Genomic DNA, 16,238 nt, shown 5'->3' with positions numbered 1-16,238 from the left:
CTGAGAGAACATCGCTTTGATATGACAGGAGTGGGTTGCCATGAAAAAGAGCCTCATTAAACAAGAAAGAGTTCTTGGATAAAGAAATCCATGACTCTCAAGTTAATTAACTGCAACAGAGGCAGGAAATAGCAGACTGGATACTGCCCCCAAATTGAATGGGTGCATTAAAAGACAGACTAGAAGCAGGCTCTCAAAATTCCGAGGAAAAAGTAGGTAACTCAATGAAATGAAGGGAAAAAGGAAAAAAAAAAACACAAAAACATGGAATCTTTTTTCAGGACATTCAAAAAATATGTCATAGAATTTCCACAGCAGATGATGAAGAAATAACCTTAAAAATGCTAGAAAAACATTTTGCAGGGCTGAAGGAAGGCTCTGGTCAAAATTAAAATAATTCACTAAGTGCCAGAAAATATTACTGTTGGGGAGTGGGTGTGTGTGGGTGAACCCTACACATATCCTGGTAAAAACTTCTGAATTTCAAAATTAAGTACTGTGTTGTATATTTGAAAGTTGCTAACATAAATCTTAAAAGTTTGCATCACAGGAAAAAAATTATAACTATGTATGGAGTGAGTGTAATTAGACTTTCCTGGTGACCATATTGCAATATTTAAATATAGCATTATGTATATCATTATATATACATATATCAATATATACATAATCATGTTGCAAGTCTGAAACCAGTATCATGTGTTATGTCAATTACATGTCAATTAAAAAAACAAAACAGTGGGGTGCGTGGGTCGCTCCCGTCGGTGAAGCGTCTGACTTCAGCTCAGGTCATAATCTCATGGTTTGAGAGTTCGAGCCCCGTGTCCGGCTCTGTGCTGACGGCTTGGAGCCTGGAGCCTGCTTCCGTCTGATTCTGTGTCTCCCTCTCTCTCTGCCCCTCCCCGCTTGTGCTCACTCTTTCTCAAAAATAAATAAACATTAAAAAATTAAAAAAAAACAACGAAAAACCCAAACCAAAAACAGCAACAAAAGAAAGATACAAATGTATATAAGTACTCTTCAGAGAGAAAAGAGGGTTGTCCCCAAAGAGAAGAGAATCTGATTCTCTTGGTACATGCAACACTCAATGCTAATAAGATTTTCAGCCACATTTCCAGAGCTCCGATGGAAATAGGTTGTGACTCGGGTGCAACTCAAAAAGTCTACGTCTGGTCCAAAATTCACAAACAAGGGCGAAAGAAAGTTATTTCTAAACACGTCATGACTGGAAAAGGTTTATCAGACACTTTATTACTAAAAAATCGTTCTTTCCAAAAGAGACGAAAAAAATCGAAATAAAGAGCAAGACGGAACAACGTCTACGTGACCTTGGCGTCGACAATGGTTTCTTAACATGACTCTAAAAGCTCTCACCTTCAAGACAATACTGGCGAATGGGGGTACCTCACGATTAGGGACTTTGGTCTATTAGGGGACACTATGAAGAGAAAGAAAAAGCCATTTCCAGGGTGTGAGAAGTTATCTCCAATGTACAAAACAGTCAAAGGACTCAACTCTGGATCATATAAAGGATCCTACAGTCCAACAGAGAAAAGGCAGAAAACCCAAAAGAAAAATGGATGACAGACCAGAATGGCTAAGGTCAAAAAAGACTGGTAGAACCAAGATGCCAAACAACTGGAACTCATGTATTTCGGGCAGAGGGGGATCAGCACGAGCACTTCGGAAACTGTTTTCGCATTACTGGGTAAACCTCAGCAGAATGCACACCCCATCACCTGTCGACAGTATCACGTGTTCTACAGAAATGCGTACCTGTTTGCAACAAAAGGCATGAGCCAGAATGTCCATATCAGAGAGCAACATTTTTAATGGCCCCCAATTGGAAACTATCGAAATGTCCACCAACAGGAGAGCAGATAGGGGGTCCTGGCTGGCTAAGTCGGTTGAGCGTCCAACTCTTGATTTCAGCTCAGGTCATGATCCTGTGGTCGTGGGATCGAGCCCCACATCAGGCTCCACGCTGAGCATGGAGACTGCTTAAGATTCTTTCTCTCTCTCTAAAATGAAAAAAAAAAGGGGGGTGCCTGGGTGGCTCAGTCAGTTAAGTGTCTGACTTCAGCTCAGGTCTGATCTCACTGTTCCTGAGTTCAAGCCCCGTGTCGGGCTCTGTGCTGACAGCTCAGAGCCTGGAGCCTGCTTCGGATTCTGTGAGCAGATAAATAAAAGGTGATAAATTCATACAGTGGAATACTATACGGCAAGGAAAATGCGTGCATTGTTGCTGCACCTGATAGTGGGTGAAGACACGGATGAATCTCACAAAAAAACCTGAGCAGAAAGACATGGCATCATGAAGAGTATATTCTATTTTATTCCATTTACATAAAGTTAGAAACAGGCAAACACAAACTCATGGTAATAGAAGTCAGGAGGGTAGGTACCTGTGCAGGGCAGGAAGATATGCTAAAAAGTGATAAGAATGGTGGCCTGGCCCCTGCATCATGTCAACTGAACATTTGGGGGTAAATGAAAGTGGAGGACATTCTAGGTCCTTCAGGTGGCTTATAGTTAAGGTGACCATAGTCCTGGTTTGCCTGGGACAGTCTTAGATGCTGGTTATCTTGGGCTTCCGTTGACTATAGCATTTGTCCTGAGCAAAAGTGTTCTGATCTAAATGATAAATTGTATCACCTAGTGGTCACCACCACTGGATGCTGTCCTTGCCAGAACTGTTCCCTTGGGAAGTGTCAGTGTGGACCCTTATCCGTTTGCTGTGCAGCAGAAACACAGAGGGCTTGAGTCCGGCTTGAGGCTTGGAAGGAGAACAAGAACACAGGATCCAGCATGCCCATCTAGAGGGCCACATTACTCAGAGAACAGCAGCTCTCCATGCTGGAGAAGTCTGAGCTGACTCTGGCCTGGAGGTCCCTTGCCTGAGCATGAGACCAAGGAAGCAAGACCACGCTTCCCGAGGAGCCCCTCGGGCTGATAGTGGTAATAAATGGAAAGTTCCTGGACTTCCCACTCAGCAGTTGTGGCTCTAACTCCCTGGCCTGGAGGGTGGGAAGCGCAAAGACGCAACTCAAAACAACCCATCTTCGTGGATATAGGATTCTCTAGTCCCAAAGAATATGCACTTGTGTTCCATTTTTACAACAAAAGCCAGGAACAGTGGGTCCTTCTTTCCATTACTGGATGCAAGGGCATTTCTTGACTTTTGGAGGTGATGTGGGCTTTGGGATGATACAGGGGACTTTGTATAATCTAGGCACGCGTGGAATCAAAGTTTCCACTTTAAGCCAGAACGGGAGACCGTTACCCGTCTCCACTTTTTGTGATGATTAATTTTGTGTGTCGATTTTTTTTCTTTTTTAGGTTGGCTTCCCACCCGGCACAGAACCCGAGGCAGGGCCTGAACTCACAACCCTGAGATCAAGACCTGAGCTGAGATCGAGAGTCAGACACTTAACTGACTGAAGAAAGCCAGGTGCCCCTAATTTTATGTGTCAACTTGACTGGATGAAGGGATACACCCACGTCGCTGGTGAAACATTATTTCTGGGTACGTCTGTGAGGGTGTTTCTGGAAAAGGTTGCCTTTGATTCAGTAGACAGAGTAGAGGAGCCATACTCACCAGTGTGGGTGGGTGTTATCCGATTTGTTGAAGGCCTGGAACAGAACAAAAAGTAGAGGAAGGGTGAATTCTCTCTCTCTTCTCGAGCTGGGACATCCCTCTTCTCTGCTCTTGTACATCAGAACTCCTGGATCTCAGGCCTTTGGACTCTGGGGTTTGTATCACCAGCTCCCCTGGTGTCAGGCTTTCAGACTTAGTCTGAATTACATTTCCTGGGTTTCCTGGTTTCCCAGCTAGCAGACAGCATATAATGGTATATTTCAACCTCCATAATTGCGTGAGCCAATTCCCAAAATAAATCTCTGTATCTATATATCATCTATATGGATGCCATACATTTGTATATCCCAATAGATCTATAAATATATGTCTTTATAGATACATCCATATTTTATAGAGATATCTACATAGATCTCTATCTTTAGTTCTCTATCTTTAGTTCACTATCTCTATATCTATCTATCTATCTTTCTATCTATCTATCTATCTATCTACTTACCTACCTATAATCCTATTGGTTCTCTTTGTCTAGAAAATCATGACCAATACAGTATTGGAACAACACTGTGTTAGTCAATTCCGATTTTTATTAGCTCACGTCTAGTTTCTGAGCCTCACCTCTTTCTGTCTCCAATCTGAATTTATTATCCTTATTTGGCTGGAGGCACCTACCCCTCTGCTGTCTCTACTTCCACTGCCGGGCTACTGATGTTGTTAATGGAAAGTCCCCCTCATCATGCAGTGGGGATGATCTCCAGCCAGGTCTCCCAGCTCTGCCCTAGGCATCCTTCTAGGGGTCCTGATCAGCTCTCTCTTCCATTTTCTACTGCTCTTCAATTGGCCTTTCTCTATTTTTACTAAAACTTCTACTCCATTCTTCTTCTCCCCAACAGATGAACATTGTCTCTTCATCTCATTTCAAAGTATAAAATGGAAGCCACCATTTGACAACTTCCCTCGGTGTCCTACCACACCTGTCAACACACCCCATCTCCGCCCACCCTCCTCTTTCTCTCCTGTCCCAAAAGACATTTCTCCCCTCTTCTCGAAGGCAACTCAACCTCAATACCATTATCCACCACCTTCTCTCTTGGGTATACTACCTATTTCTCATTAGCTTTTAAATTAGCTCAAATATCTATCCTCTTGAAAATAAGTCCTTCAAATTTTTCACTGTCTGCCATGGCCATGTGTGTCTTCTTCCCCACATTGTCATACTTCTTGAAATGCATGCCTGGATTCTTTGTCTCCACCTCCTCACTTCCTTTTATTCCTCAGTCTACACCCCTGCCCCCACGATGCTCTCACCTTGGTTAACAACCGCCTCCTTATTACAAAATCAAGCAACAGTCTTCAGCCCTTGTTTATGGAACATGGCGGCATTAAATATGATATGATTAAAGACTCCCTCTTTCCTGAAATTTTCTCCCACCTCAGTGTCAGGGGACTGCCAGCTCCTGGTTTTCCTCCTGATTTTTCAGCCACTCCCTTTCCTTTCTCATTTGCCGATATCTTACCTGCTGGGTTTCCATGGCACCCCCTTTTTTTCTCACTGCATACATTGTGTAGATCAAAGCCATTACCATGGTGTCCATTATCTTCTGTGTGTGGGATAGTCCTGTGTCTAAATGTCCATGCAAAGGCATTCTGAGTTCTAGACCTCTCTAATGAAGACTTTTTTTTTTAAGTTTAGAGACAGAGCAAGAGAGTGAGCAGAGCAAGAGAGCACATGAGTGGGGCAGAGAGAAGGGGAGAGAGAGAATCTTAAGCAGGCTCCCATGCTCAGCATGGACTCGAACCCATGAACCTCGAGATCATGACCTGAGCCAAAATGAAGAGTCAGCTGCTCAACCGACTGAGCCACCCAGGCACCCCTCTAGTGAAGGCTTTTGATGTGTATGTGTCCCACAGGTGCAAGACCCTCAAAAATCAAATTCACGATTTTTCCTATCAAGTATCTACTCCTCATTCTGGCCTTTTGCCCCTGTGAATGGAATTAACATGCACTCAACATCCAACATCCAGCTATCCCTCCCACTCCGAATCCTCCTTACTATCCACACCCGATGATCAATCTCATACTTTCCATTCTATTAACATGTTTCAAATCAACCTTCATCTCTCTATTCCCACTACTCCTTTCTTAGGAGAGTTACTACCTGCTTGTTGGCTGGTTTACTGCAATGGGTTCTTAACTACCTTCACTCAGACCCCACTCCCAACCCAGCATTATTCTAGATCCAGTATGTTGGTTACTCATCATTTCCCTTTAAGCTCTCGTGTCTATAGAGTAAGTAGGGCACCAATGATTTATCATAGTCATTCACAAAAATTGACTGGGCTGGCCTTCCCTTATCCTGCCATTCTAATCCATTTCCATGCTGTAGAGTTATCTTTCTAAAGTGTTTAAAGATTATTATAGCTCTTTCTTGCTTAAAACTCTTCACTGATGTCCTACTGGTTTAAAGATCATGCTTCATAAGCTCATACCTTTTAAAAAATTTTTAATGTTTATTTATTTTTGAGAGAGAGAGAGCGCATGCACATGAGTGGGGGAGGGGCAGAGAGAGAGGGAGACACAGATCAGAAGCAGGCTCTAGGCTCTGAGCTGTCAGCACAGAGCCCCATGTGGGGCTCAGACTCACAAACCGTGAAATCATGACCTGAGCCAAAGTCAGATGCTTAACCGACTGAGCCACCCAGGCGCCCCAAAGCTCACACTGGTAAAGCCTGTAAGTTCATACTCTTCAGTATGCCTTAGGAGGCTCCTCGTGGCATGGCCCCTGTTTGCTTCCCATTATGGGTTGAATTGTGCCTCCCCTCCCAATTCATATGTTGAAGTCTTAATCCCTGTTACCTCAGAATGTGGCCTTATTTGGAGATAGGGTCTTCACAGAGGTGATCAAGTCAAAAATGAGGTCTCTTGGGGCACCTGGATGGCTCAGTCGGTTAAGCATCTGACTTTTGATTTTAGCTCAGGTTATGATCTCATGGTTTGTGGTTTCGAGCCCCACATCAGACTCTGCACTGTATGTGACAGGAGAGTCTGCTCCTTTCCACAAAAGTCTTCATTTTAATAGTGTCATCAGTGACAAATGCAGAGATGTGCACTGTTTGAGATCAAGGACTTTGGAAATAAAAAAAGAGTTTGACTGCTGGCTCAATATATTTCAGGTATAGAATTTTTTTTTTTAACTAAGTAGGCTCCATACCCAACGTGGGGCTTGAACTCACAACCCTGACATCAAAAGTCACATGCTTTACTGACTGAGCCAGTCAGGTGCCCCACCCCCCACCTCCCTGGTATAGAATCTTAAACAATTTCCTTAGCCTCTCTGAACCTCCAGTTCTTCGTATGTAAAATGGGAATAATAATCATAGTTTCAAGGTGCCATTGTGAGAACACAACGAAAAAAAAAACACCTGTAGAGGGCCTGGTACAGTGCCTGGGATATCATATAATCGGGGGGGGAAAAAAAAGCTCACAGGTCTTTTTCAAAATAAAACATTTTATTTAAAAATATATTTATATATTTTTTAAAAAGAATACATGCCAACTTTGGTATTTTAGCTATTGCTTCTTTTCCTGGTAACACACGTTTCTTTCTGGTAATGGATACTTGAGCAAAGGAGACCAAAGTGAAAACAATACGCAGGTCCCACAGAGAACCATATGCTGGCTTTTCTGATTGCTTTGCAAAGCATTTCTTTTGTGTTTCACCAAGGGAGGGCTTCAGGCACCCAGCAATGCGTCACCCTCTTTCCTCACTGCAGGCCGACTGGAGGGGAGCTCCAGGGAGCAGTGTGGGTTCTCTTTCTTTGGAAAACACTAGAATAGCATCCAGGATCCCCACCATCATGCTCCGCCTTTCCATAAACACTTGGGAGCTGGGAAACCATTTATAGAGGAAACTCACATTAACCAGCATCCATGATGGGAGCAGGTGGTTATATGAAGCACAAGAGATGGTCAGGAGTTTGGTTCATCCTAATCCATTGGGGAATCGCCAAACCCTAGAATCAAAAGGGAGCTCACTTATATGTTATTGAACCCAGTGGGTCCCTGGCAGATAGATGATACAGAAATTCTTCCCAGATCTTTCCATGTCTTGAAATCATCTTCTCAGGCATAGACTCCACCTAGCCAGGGGTCCTCTGAAAATGTGGATTCTAGAATCAAACCCAGCTCCTGAACACAACCCTGAGCAGCCCCGGAACCATAGGACCATCTTGTTTCAGGACCTGGACTCTGCGTGTTTAGTGATATTATCCATCTAAAAAAGAACTAGCAAATTCATCATCTGAGCCCCCCTGCTGGTTTATACTGGATTTACAGGGAAAGGAAAGCCCCAGACCGTCTTCACTCTTGAGTTCTCGCACACCGGATAGCAAGCAAACTGCGTGCCAGCCCTTGAGGGCTTCCCATTGTGAGGAATGAAGCCCTGAAGAGGACGGCCAAGTGATTTCCTCCTGAGGGGTGGTGGCTCCCCACAGACACCCCTCCCCCGGAAGTGTCCCTTTTGCATCCAGAGCTTGCTATGAAAGCCAAAGGCAGTGAATGGAAAAAAAGACAGTAGAAGTTTCCTTAACCCTTTCCTGATTTTCAAGGGGCTTCTGTATCTAGCAATGAAAACCAACGCTCAGGGGTGGGAGATACAGAAAGATCGCCAAGTGCTATGCTCTGGCTGTTGGATCTCAGAGACAAGAAAAAAAAAATGTCTGTGCAGGTGATAGGTTTTGGCAGAAAAGGGGCCCTCTACTCTCCCTTCTGGAAAAACGAAGCCCCTCCCCCCACTTTTTAAAAATTCAGAGCTAAGGGGTTTCTGGTTTCGGGGCTAGGACATTCCCAGGGTTCTTCCTTACACGAACAGCAGCTCCCCGTCACGGAATCTGAACTATCTGTACTTTATCAGTTTAGTAGTGGATGTCTGGGGATTCGTGCGCTTTTGCGTAGGTCATGCGTCAGGGAATTGTCCACTGGGTAAGTAAACTTGATGCGGGTGTTTTCAGCCAGACCGGCATTTGCTTCTGGAAGAGCAGATGGAGCTTAAATAAATTTTGAGAGGGACTGTCTTGAATGCTTAGGGTAGGGTGTTTTGTTTTGTTTTGTTTTCCTCCAGATTAGAAATAAATGTTTTTGAATGGCTAAGGCCACCAGTGCACAGACCCCTGACTATTCAGGTGGAGACACTCTTGGTTTTCCTCCCTTCCTCCTTTCCTCTCCTTCTGTCCTTCCTTCCTTCCTTCCTTCCTTCCTTCCTTCCTTCCTTCCTTCCTTCCTCCCTTCCTTCCTTCCTTCCTCCCTTCCTTCCTTCTTTCCTTCTTTCTTTCCTTCCTTGTTCCCTTCTTTCTTTCCATCCTTCCTTCTTCCCTTCCTTCCTTCTTCCCTCCCTTTTCTTCCTTCTTCCCTTCCTTCCTTCCTTCCCTTCCTTCCTCCCTCCCTCCCTCCCTTCTTCTCTCTCCCCCTTATAACAGAATGCATGTTGTCTCAATAACACTGTTAGTAGCAGGGCTAATACTACTAAGCACTGGCTTAACGAAAGTATTCGCACAGATGAATTTTCGGAGTCTGTTGGTAACTACCATTAGAACCCATGTGGCTGCAGCAACATTGGCGTTGGCTGCAAACGTCTGTGTCTGCAGGTCTGCTCACCATGGGGGTCCTAGGAGTCTCAAGAAAACGACTCATGGTTGTTTTCAGGCTCTAAGAGCATTAAGAAACTTGGTGGCCATCTTCAGAAGTCTCTTCTGTCCATCTCCCAGTCATGCCTGGTTGGTTGGTCCCCAGAAAAGAGGACGCCCTTAGAGTCTAAAAGAACTTAAACACTCCCAACAGGAGACAGATGAATTAGCATGGTTTATCCGATCCACTGGGTGCAGCCAACTTCTTCGATGTTTTCTCAGCTATATCCCTGATTTTCTACCGTGTATCTCACTTCTGCTCTACGGAGAGATACAGCGAATATGGTGTGGAGCCTGTGGGAGGGGGGCTGAGGCCAAGAATCCAGGGTCTGCTCTGTGTGAAGCGTGTTGGTTGGAAATAGCAAGTATCTCTTGTCGGCTGTGATGCTTGCGTATCGGTGCTGGTAATATCTTAAAAAGGTCTCCGTGACAGTGCACAGTCTTACAAAGCACAGCGGCCTCCTGACCAAGTCTAGTCCTTCTGCTAGAAATACCCAAAGGAAACCATAATTAACGCTCAGGCCAGAGTCTCAGAGTAGGGACACTGTGAGTTTGTTTTCCAAAGGCAGCAAAGGGAGAAAACATAAACATACAAATGGTACAACATGGGCACATGAAACACGGGCTGACCAGCAAGCTTCGTCAAGATCCAAAATAAAACTCTGACCTCCGAGGGATAAGCACACGTGAGGAATGCGCGAACAAAGTTTTCTTCCCCGTATCCTCGGCTTCACAGAAAACACTGGGGATTCTTTCCTCCCCCTCTAGATTTTGGGTTCCGATGACTGACGTGAACCGCAAAATGCAGAATTTAGCACGTGGATCTCTTAAAGCACAATGCAGATCAAGGAATGTAAAAACGATTTTCATGGCCCTTTGATGCTTTTCTACGAGAGACTGTATCACTAATGGGGGAGCAGTTCTGTCTTTTCACATCCGTATTCTTTGTCAAGATGAGCGTGTTCATGGTAAGCAAGTGGCTGTGAGTCACTGAGCTGGAGCTGTTAGTCATTCACAGGGAGGCAACGTAGAGTCTGGTTGATTAATCGGGAACTCGTAGTGACAAAGGCCAAGGATTTCACAGCAAACTGGGGCTTCAAAGGCTTTTGGTACAGGACTCTGTGTCACTGCTTTTCAAGAGACACACAACTGCACATATATGTATAGATATATACATATCCCTGTATATATGCACACACATATGCGCACAGACATATGCATCTGTATATAACTATACACATATGCATACCTACCCTGACCCCCCATAAGCTCTGGAAGCTTTCAGAGTACTAGTCACCAAAAACACTCTGTGTTCACACATGTTTACAAGGTAACAATGGAATGACTTCTAAATCTTTGGTTTCTCCAAGAGAGAACTTCTAAAATCACAACATTTTTGGTTATTTTCTCCGTAAGTGCACAGTGAATTTTTTTTTTTTTACAAAAGAAGAAAACAGTGCCTTAGTGATTTAAATTAAAACAACAACAACAACAACAACAACAACAACAACAACAACCAAACCAGCAATAGCTACGTTCTACAGCATGCAACACTAGAAAACGGTGAGCTGGGAGCCACAGTGAGCTTTAGAGCGACTGCCTTGCCACTTGAGCTGAAAACAACTCCCAGCAAAAGCACAAGATAATGAGGAACGCACATGAGAAAAATTGTCTTTCTTCCTTCCCTCGTTTTCCATGTGCGACTCTGTTTCCTTTCACCACCAAGACCTGAAATCCTCTCTCTCCTGGTAAATATCGTTCACATCTATTTTTACAATGTAATAATTTCCAATTTCCCCTGAACCACCCAAATTGATGACTGCAGTAAATCAAATGACTGAAGAATGAGCTTTGGGACGGAGGACCCCAAGGTTATCCTTCCCCGCTCACTGCAAGGACATTCTTTCAGCTTTTTGAAGCAAATTATGCATATGGAGAATGAGTTCTCCAGGAGAGCCTGGAGTTTTAGCTTTTTAAAATATGGCTTATTAGGGGTATGGCACCTTGTTAGATCTGGAGTCCTCTCCTCTCCAAGTTGGGGCAGAAAAAGAAGGAGTTTCAAAAGGGGAGCAAGAAAAGATTGGTATCTTGAAAGAAAAGTGCAGTGGGGAAGATAAGACAGGTGGGCCCCCTTCCACCCTCCAAGAAAAGTTGGACCTCCATAATTAGTCATCCGGCTATAGTAATCCATGGTGTTTATTCTGATGACACGTGAAACAGTGTTCTCTATAGCTTGTCTGAATGATCCCGCCATGGCTTCCCGAAGCTAGAGATGTTCTTCCCATGTGATCATGGGATCATCTCCAGTCTTTGAAACTAAAGGGGGGTTGTGTTGGGGAATGTTCCATATGGCAGGGGGTTTTGGTTTTTGTTTGCTTTCAGGTTCTTGGCTGTTTTGTGGTGCTTATCATCACAGAGACAGCGGGAGTGATTGGGCTACTGGTTGAGAAAGAGGGAAATTCTGGGTGGACCAAACATAGGTTCATTGTTATCAGTGGCCACATGGAATCCTGGGTCCAGAATCGGAACCACCCCAGTGGGGCAGCTTTGTGGCCAAGAGACACCGAGTTGATTCCACTTCCTTGGGAATGGGTTGGCTCTGTCCCTCTATTCTATCTCCAGCACCCAACTGAAGTCGGGCCTGACTTCTATTTGGAAAGACAGGGAAGGGGGTGCTGAAACACAGCCTCCACCACCGAGTGAATCTTCCAGAAACTTTGATGGTTATGCTATACTCCCTGTACTCCAAAAGAGCTACATTTCCTTTCCACAGTATAAATTCACGAGAAAAGCATACGAAGCGTGATCACGCCCAAACAATGCCTGAGAAAAATTATGGGCTACAAAAACACTGGTGTTTGAAAAGGCAGTGAAAGAATTTTAGGGTTTTTTTTTTTTTTTGGCATTCTTGATCTCAGAAATCACATATCTGAGTGCACAGCTGAAATCATGAACAGTTACTGCACGTTGGTAAATATTACATTTTACATAGATCTAAAGACTCCTATTTGCTCTCATTGACTGTCACAGAAGTCTCCATCGTGTCTTTTTAATTTTCTCCTTCTCCCCTCCTCCTCTTCCTCCTTCTCCTCGCCTACCTCTTCCTCCTTTTGGATGATAGGAGCGTTTTTGGTTGTGTGATTTCCCCCATGGCATCCCCATGGGTCTGCCTAAGCACCTCTTCAACAGACATTATCTACCACTGCTGTAAATGAAGGTCCATGGGGGAATTCAAATTGAGATCCGTGACGTCCAAGAAATCAATGTTAAAGATGCTGGGGCCGCTGGGGCCCAGGGAGCTGAAGCTTGGTGTAGAACTGGGTGGAGTAAGGTCCAACCACTCCATGGTTTCCCAAGGAGATTCGGTGAAGCTTAGCCGCAGCCCACTGCTGTCTGCAGAGGAAGGTGAAAACTGAGTCTGCATCGGGGAGAGGGGGCCTGGCAAGATCTCGTGCGCGCTGAAGAGGTCTTCTGCTGCCTTCCCGGAGAATCCATCCATTATCCCGTCAAAAGGAGGCTCTTCGTGCCCGATTTTTAGAAGGGCCACATCGCTCACCTTCCCCAAGGGGCTCTGGGAATTTAATAAGACTTCAAGGTGCTCATCACTGTCGGTACCATAGTGATCGAAGGAGAGTTGGCCTCCTGAAGATGAGGGTTTGGAGAGGGCAGCGTTAGGGCTTCGGGAAGACCCGGCTATCTTGGGGACTTTTTGAAGACATGAATGATCCTCCCTAGCATCAGCTGGCATTTCTGTTGGCAAAACACAATGGGGATTGTTACACTACTACCGATGGAGATGTTACACAGCGGGGATCTTTATTTTTATTAAAAAAAATTTTTTTCAATGTTTGTTTACTTTTTTTTTTAATGCTTATTTATTTTTGAGAGACAGAACGTGAGTCGGGGAGGAGCAGAGAGAGAGGGAGACACAGAATCCAAAGCAGGCTCCATCCAGGCTCTGAGCTGTCAGCACAGAGCCGGACACAGGGCTCGAACCCACGAACTGTGAGATCATGACCCGAGCTGAAGTCAGACGCTCAACTGACTGAGCCACCCAGGTGCCCCAACGTTTGTTTACTTTTAAGAGACAGAGCATGAGCAGGGGAGGGGCAGAGAGAGAGAGGGAGACACAGACTCCAAAGTAGGCTCCAGGCTCCGAGCTGTCAGCACAAAGCCTGACAAGGGGCTCAAACCCATGAACCGTGAGATCATGACCTGAGCCGAAGTTGGATGCTTAATTGACTGTGCCACCCAGGTGCCCTGACAGTGTGTGTTTTAGATTTGGAGGTACAAAGTCAAGAGTGGGGTCGAGGGCCATCTCTAGCTTTTTGACCTGTTTTGACCCGTTGGCCCCAAGATAAATATTAAGGAAGGAACAGGTCCTGGTGATTAAGATAATCAACTTATTTTAGGTCACATAGAAGGACTCCATCTTGGTTTTAAGAGCTGGATAGACTTAAAGTACTTTTTATTTTTATTTTATTTTTTAGAGAGAACGTGCAACGGGGTGGGGGCACAGAGGGAGAGAGAGAATCTCAAACAGGCTCCATGATCAACTTGGAAGCCTGACACAGGGCTCGATCCCACGATCATGACCTGAGCCAAAATCAAGAGTTGGATGCTCAACCGACTGAGCCACCCAGGTGCCCCTAAAGTACCTTTAAAAAAATTATTTTTTAATGTTTATTCATCCTTGAGAGAGAGAGAGGCAAGCACGAGTGGGGGAGGGGCAGAGAGACAGGGAGACACAGAATCCGAAGCAGGCTCCACGAACCATACGATCATGACCTAAACCGAAGTCGGATGCTTAACCGACTGAGCCACTCAGGCGCCCCATATATGCTCAATCCCCTTGCCCCATATTCCCTTGGCAAAACTCCACATCTGAATGAATCTTGGTTGCAAGAGAAAAATGACACAACAGAGCTGGCTGGTCTCATTTTAGATTCAAGGTGACCAGCCTACAGCTGGCACTCAATACAGCGTAACAATCCCACTGTGTTTCTCTAGGAAACTCCATTCATTTGTGATTGATTCATGATTGTTCTTCTGTGCTTCAATCTCCCGTGCTCCCCTCCTGCACCCTCACCTTTGTTGACTGGGCCATACACTTCATTAAAAATATAAGGGTGGGGGCACCTGGGTGGTTCAATCAATTAAACGTCTGACTCTGGCTCACGGTCTCATGGTTTGTGGGTTCGAGCCCCGTGTCAGGCTCTGTGATGACAGTGCAGAGCCTGCTTGATATTCTCTCTTTCCTGCTCTCTCTGCTCTCCCCCAAAATAAATAAATAAAAGAAATATGGGGGGGGGGTGTCTGATAGTCCCTCTTATCTTTCCATCACAAAAGTTATAAAGATACAAACTCCTGTGACCATCTGTTCCTTCTTACTCTTGCTACACACAATGGAGAAACTGCCTGTTCACTCTCCTGTTTTCCATCTCCCTTACCAGACTGCGAGCTCCATAAAGGTAGTCTTTGTCTGGTGCAGCATTGAGCCAGTAAATGCCTGCCTACTCCTTCTCAGAAACTTTATTATTTTTTTATGGTTATTTTGAGAGAGAGAGAGAGCATGCATGCATGCATGTGAGAAGGGGAGGGGCAGAGAGAGAAGGAGAAACAGAATTCCAAGAATCCTAAGAATCCACGCTGAGCCTGGAGTCCGATGAGGGGCTCAATCTCACGACCAACCATGAAGTCATGACCTGAACCGAAATCAAGAGTCGGACGCCTAACCGACTGAGCCACCCAGGCGCCCCCATTTTTAAAAGCTAATAAATGAATCACTGCAAAGGAGCCCAAAAGAACACGTTGATCATTTTTTTTTTTTGGTGTTGTTGCAAGCGTGCATGATGTCTGCACCTGAACAGACCATCCAGTGGGAGATCGCTGATTGAATTTCATTTTGAGGACGTGGCACAAAACTTGCTTTATCTGCTCTCTTGTTATAGGGAGACTGGGATTAGAAGAGCCAAGAGAAATGGAGTCACAAGGCAAAACACTTAGGGAAGTAGGGTAAATAGGGTCAAATGATTGGTGAGCAAGTTCTTTGGGCAGGGGGACAAATCATCCATTGTGCCTTCTTTCCTCCACTCCAGCGTGGACTGAGAGCTCCCACGCACTGATATTCTACCCATCCATGGCTTTTGGTGAGCATCTGACCTTGGTCCTGAGGGTCCACTGTCTAGAGCACATGCAGGTACCGGGCGTTCCAATGGGCAAGACGGGCAGTCTTACCTCCACTTTCAATGAGGACATCCAGGAGATCATCTATCTGCTGACTCCGAGTCACTTGCTGTTGCAAATTAAGCAGAAGAGAACGGAGAGGTTAGACGGTTGGCTCCCTCTTCTGTGGGAAACCATTAGGAACAGGACTACAGGTTTTTGAACTAGGTTTGGTTAGGGTATTTTTTTCCCCCTCAAATTGTGATAAAAATACACACAACACAAAATTTACCATCTTCATCGTTTTTTCAAGCAGACAGTCCAGTGACATTGCCTACCTTACAGACACATTATTTATTTATTTCCTTTATTTATTTTTGAGAGAAAGAGACAGAGCATGAGTGGTGGAGGGGCAGAGAGAGAGAGAGAGAGAGAGAGAGAGAATCCGAAACAGGCTCCAGGCTCTAAGCTGTCAGCACAGAGCGTGACGCGGGGCTTGAACTCACAAACTGCGAGATCACGACCTGAGCCGAAGTCAGACGCTTAACCAACCAAGCTACCCAGGTGCCTCTACAGTCACGTTATTGTGCCACCTTCACCCCCATCCATCTCTAGAACTTTTCATCTTCCCAAACTGAAACTGTCCCCATTCAGCACGAACTCCCCATTCTCCTCCCCATATCCCCTGACAACTTCAGTTTTGCATCCTGTTCCTAGGAATCTCACAACTCTAGATCCCTCTTATAAGTGGATTCACACAGTATATTTCTTTTGGTTACTGGTTTACTTCGCT

At 45.0% G+C, this 16,238-nt stretch overlaps 1 protein-coding gene across 2 annotated transcripts in view; it reads right to left on the bottom strand.

Annotated features, from left to right (window-relative positions):
* Positions 1-11,458: 11,458 nt before the first annotated feature.
* MYOCD (myocardin) overlaps positions 11,459-16,238 on the bottom strand; it is a 107,727-nt gene continuing 102,947 nt past the window's right edge. For both annotated transcript variants that reach the window (XM_042966418.1, XM_042966419.1), the window contains 2 exons: positions 15,518-15,575; positions 11,459-13,030 (listed from right to left, as the gene is read on the bottom strand). In XM_042966418.1, the coding sequence (XP_042822352.1) occupies positions 12,477-13,030; positions 15,518-15,575 (612 nt within the window). In that variant the 3' untranslated portion in view covers positions 11,459-12,476. The remainder of the gene's footprint in view (positions 13,031-15,517; positions 15,576-16,238) is intronic.

This window comes from Panthera tigris, chromosome E1, assembly GCF_018350195.1.
Source record: "Panthera tigris isolate Pti1 chromosome E1, P.tigris_Pti1_mat1.1, whole genome shotgun sequence".
NCBI classification, from domain to species: Eukaryota; Metazoa; Chordata; class Mammalia; order Carnivora; family Felidae; genus Panthera; species Panthera tigris.
Note: the sequence above shows the minus strand (reverse complement) of the source record. Positions and strands in the feature narration are given on the sequence as shown.